This window comes from Nansenia antarctica (assembly GCF_963989245.1).
Source record: "Nansenia antarctica genome assembly, chromosome: 20".
Classification (NCBI taxonomy): Eukaryota; Metazoa; Chordata; class Actinopteri; order Argentiniformes; family Microstomatidae; genus Nansenia; species Nansenia antarctica.
In genome coordinates, this window is record NC_137693.1 from 816,327 (window position 1) to 821,326 (window position 5,000).

A 5,000-nucleotide genomic window follows, 5' to 3' on the forward strand; every position below is an offset into this window, starting at 1 on the left:
ACACACAATAACTTGTGTACGTTCGTACACAATAAACAAAACCACGCCAGGGGTCAGCTAACAAAAAACAAACATGGCACGTAACTCACTACATAGTTAACCAACTAACACGTTTGGCTATGCCATGTTAACTCACTGTCGGTGTGTCGGCAACAAACATACAAACTTGTACACACACACAGCTTAGTAAACAACGCATGGAACTCACCCAGAAACCAAGCAGCAGGTGTATTGACAGACCACAGTCTGTGAATAGAATGTTGATATAGAATGTTGATCAACGTTACTTTCTCTGTGGATACAGTCATTGATGGCACCGTCTGTCTTGTCAACAAACAGACACACTAAGTAATACGAATACTACCTCCCCCCCCCCCCCACCCAAGTTTGCTAACCAACCGTAGGTGTTTAGTGATAACTGTTGGTTATGATATTGAGTGGGTTCTTCATCGCTTACATCGCATTTTTGTCATATGCAAAAAAATCGTGAAACCAATTTTTTTTCACAACACTTTTTGGGGTTTTGTACGATTGCGAGGTTTCACAATTCCCGACACGCGGACCTTTTCACCAAGCCGTGATACATATGGCTATGTCCGCGTGTCAGAATACAACTGTGTGTGTGTGTGTGTGTGAGAGAGTGTGTGTGTGTGTGTGTGTGTGTGTGAGTGTGTGTGTGTGTGTGTGTGAGAGAGAGTGTGTGAGAGAGAGAGATATGGCTATATCAGCATGAGTGAGAATATAACCGCGTGTGTGTGTGTGTGTGTGTGTGTGTGTGTGTGTGTGTGTGTGTGTGTGTGTGTGTGTGTTCTACAGGTTGAGGAGACATCAAGGGAGCGGGAGGAGAGATTAAAGGGCTGGTCCAACTTCCTGGATGAGAAGAAGGGGAGGGGGGAAGGGGAAGGGGGCCGCACTAGCAGGGGGGGAGGCGGGGAAAGGGGAGGGGGGGAAAGGGGAGGGGGCCGCACCACCAGCGACGGACCCCCCTGAACCAGACCATCCCGCCACACAGCCCTCCTCCAATCAGATGGATCCCCCTGAACCAGACAAACCCGCCACACAGCCCCTCTCCAATCAGACGGACGCCCCAGTCACCTCTGACCCCCCGACCAGGATGTAGGCTCCACCGACAGCAGCCTGGCAGGAAGTGATGAAGAGGACACGTAGACACGCCCCCTCTCGCCCCTCCCCCCACCCCCCTGCAGGTCGCCATGGAGACGGACACTACCCCCGACCCCACCCTGAGTGGTACCCCCCCCCCCCCTTCTGTTGTTGAATAACTGTTGCAGAATAAAACACCTTGTACATCTCTCACACCTCCTGTATCTCCATGACAACCTTTTAACGACTATGACGTGTGATTTAAATAAAGTCTGAAGTGTTTTATAACATCTGGCGATCACAGTGACTCTGCATCATGATCACCCTGACGCACGGTAGCCACCTGGCTAGAGGAGAGAGGCCCTCCAGAGCACTTCCGTTCGGACGGTTGTACCGAATTACTTTTCAACCCTTTAAAGAGCTGAAAGTGCCTGAATTTGTAACAAATCACCGTAAACTCTTTGTGTATTCAATAAAGGAGAGCAAATAGTGTTAGTTAACATAATGTGTATACAGTATATATATTCATTGTTAATTTTAGAAAATATTACATTCGGACACAAAATATACACGTCACGTCATTGACCCGTACACAAATCGTTTGAGCAGACATGTCCACTCAAATCTGAACCGAGGACACAGAAAATACACGATCTAAGAACCCAATATGATCGATGTCTTTTATTTCACAACAGGGTATCAGATTTGTTTTATGATGTGGAAGATGAGCAACTGGACCCCTCTGATGTCCAGCAAATGTTTCCCAACTGTGGGAACCTCGAAAAACCCCTCAAAACAATACAAACATTGAAATACAATAACAATACAATACAATACACGCCCCCAGAAAAACAAATACAATACAATACACCTTGAAAAACAATACAGTTGTATTTTTTTTAAGTTTGGCGCAAATATTCCTGACCGACATTGAGAAACAAAGTCTTGTGTTGTGTTTATTGTTACATGTGTGTTGTGATGCCTTTAGCAGGAAGGTAGTGGAGGGAACAGGGCGTGGCTGAGGTGGCTAGGAGCTGAGGATCTGATCTTCCTCCTGCACCTCCCAGAGTAGATAATAGCTTTATAATAATAATAATAATAACTTTTATTTGTATAGTGCTTTTCCTGCAAAAATTGCAGCTCAAAGTGCTTGAATCATTATATAATCATAATGTAATTATTTAGTCATTTAATAATTAATGAGGCAATATTAAAAAGATGGGGTTTTAGTCTTGACTTGAACATACAGTTCATAGATATGTGGACAGTGACACGATTTCCATAATTATGTCTCTGTATACGCCACCACAATGGATTTGAAATAAAACAATCGAGATGTAATTGAAGTGCAAACTTATTTGTTGTAAGCGTACAACAATTACAATGTCATGTAAACGTAAACAGTAAAACCGTCTCCGTTTAGGGCAGTTCAGAGATATTGAGCGTCAAAGTTTTTACATTCCATTATGTTTTGTGAGATGGAACCTTTGTATTTTATTAATTACTAACTCAAAAATGTCAACATTTTAAAAATAACATCACACAGGCATTAATAAACACCTAATGGATCAGAATGTAAAAAACTCAATTTTGACAAAAATGGAGATGAATGAATGAATGAATGAATGAATGGTCTTTATTGTCATTGATATAGTACAGGTACCAAACAACGACATTTGGGAGGGGGGGCTCCCCTGGTGCTAGGGAAAAAAACTAAAAACAAGAAGGGAAAAGAGCTGGTTTACATAAATAAAGGCTATGTACACTATCCACTATACTATACTATACAAATAAAACACTGTGCTGTACTCTATGCTATGCTATACCTATTCTAACATTTCCTATCTCTGAACCTTATGTACCCGAGGGTTGTCATATTGCACATAGTGTTATTGCACATTCATTTAAAGTGTCGCAGTTTGCAGGTTTGAAATGTTCACAGTTGTGTTTCAGTATTGCACTTGATTTCAATCTAGTAGCTGCCATCAAATTGTCTAGATTGTCCAGGGCCTAGAACCTAGGTCTTTGCTGTGTTCAGGGCCTGGATGGCCCTGGGGTAGAAGCTGAGCTTCAGTCTGTTTGTCCTTGCGAACATGGTCCTGAACCGCCTGTCCGAGGGCAGCCGAGCAAAGTGTTCGTACCCAGGGTGGGATTGGTCTCTGGAGATCTTGGAGGCCTTCCTGAGGCAGCGTGTGTTGTACAGCTCTTCCAGAGAGGGGAGTAGGGCGCCGGTGATCTTCTGGTCCGATCTCACGACTCTCTGTAGCGCATTCCTCTCTGCGGCTGTGCAGCTGGAGAACCACACGCAGATGCAGTAGGTGAGGATGCTCTCCACTGCGCAGCGGTAGAAGGTCACAAGCATCTCCTGTCCGATGTGGTTTTTCCTGAGGACTCTCAGGAAGTAGAGCCGCTGTTGTGCCTTCTTGATGATGGCTGCTGTGTTGGTCTTCCAGGACATGGTCATCCTGTATGTGCACCCCCAGGAATCGGAGGGTTGAGACTCTCTCCACGCTCCCTCCATCGACGAGCAGGGGCTGGACCTCAGATGTTTTCCTCCTGAAGTCCACGATGATTTCCTGGGTCTTTGACTGGTTCAGCAGCAGGTTGTTAACCTTGCACAGCTTGCCCAGCTGCTCCACCTCATCCCTGTACGAGATATAACCTTATCATTCTAATGTCACGAAATGGAGACAGGATTCATTGTTGGTGGCACGTATGTGACCAGTGACATTACTTTCTCTTGTCTAGCGAGGAGAATCACTCAAACCCCTGACCCCGTGGTCCTCAGTGGCTCTGGTGCAGCCTGGCGCTACCAGCGCTTAGCTTGGCGGTTCGATTCCCGTTGGAACCAAATACTGAAAACAATGATGCACTCTCTGCAATGTCAGTCGCTTTGGATAAAAGCGTCAGCTAAATTGCACAATGTGATAATATAATATGTTCATGATATTATAACTAACTAACATCACTTGATGGCAGCATGGAGCCTCTGCGCTTCGTCACCGATAGTGTCGACTTTTACCTCTGTGGCCTGCAGGTGTGCGGGGCGGCCAGCAGGGGGCGGTGTGGCCTGCAGGTGTGCGGGGTGGCCAGCAGGGGGCGGTGTGCAGGTGTGCGGGGTGGCCAGCAGGGGGCAGTGTGCTGTAACGTGGTGGTGTTACAGTGTTGAGATCTTTTTTTTTAATGATAAATGTTTTACTACTCCTGTATCTGTTTGGGTTAAGGTTAAGAGGTTAGGGTTAGGGTTAACACACACACACACACACACACACACACACACACGCACACACACGCAGTGGTGTTTCATCAACTTATTACAAGATAGAAAACAAACCCATGAGACAGGATACGCAAACAGTTAATAACACACATTATAATAATAATAATAATTATAATAATAATAATAAGAAGAATAATAATACCTTTTATTTATGGGCGCCTTTACAAGACAGTTTAAAACCACATACCAAAACATAAAAAATCAACAAAGCAAAATGAGATAAAAACAGCAAAATCTGATATATAACAACAAACAAAACACAGGAGAACAAACCAAGTAAGCCATGTGTGAAAAGGTGTGTTTATAAGACTGGCTTTGAAAGAAAGTGGTGAGAGTGTCAATATTGCGTATGTTAGGTGGCAGAGAGTTATGTATTATGAATACACTTATCTTTAAAAAAAAATAATCTTCATTTAGTTCACGGTGTTGTTTTTAATCGAAGTGCACGTGACCGTGTGAGAAGGAAGATGACGGGGGGGTTAGGGCGGGGGGTCAAGGTGTTTCAGCCCGCCCGCCTCCCGCAGTACCTCTGCTCAGCGCTGCCCGGGTGCTCGTGCTGCTCTGCGCTCCTGCTGCGTCCCACCGAACTGCTGATGGAGCCCAGGAAGTTGTGAGGCGC

The 5,000-nt window shown here is 45.0% G+C and overlaps 1 protein-coding gene across 1 annotated transcript in view; it reads left to right on the plus strand.

The window, feature by feature from the left end:
• htatsf1 (HIV-1 Tat specific factor 1) overlaps nt 1-4,995 on the plus strand; it is a gene marked incomplete at its 3' end in the record, with an annotated part of 18,569 nt that extends 13,574 nt beyond the window's left edge. The window contains exons 9-11 of the mRNA XM_080549945.1: nt 1,206-1,248; nt 4,139-4,211; nt 4,845-4,995. Coding sequence (XP_080406071.1) covers nt 1,206-1,248; nt 4,139-4,211; nt 4,845-4,995 — 267 coding nt within the window. The remainder of the gene's footprint in view (nt 1-1,205; nt 1,249-4,138; nt 4,212-4,844) is intronic.
• Between the last annotated feature and the right edge of the window lie 5 nt (nt 4,996-5,000).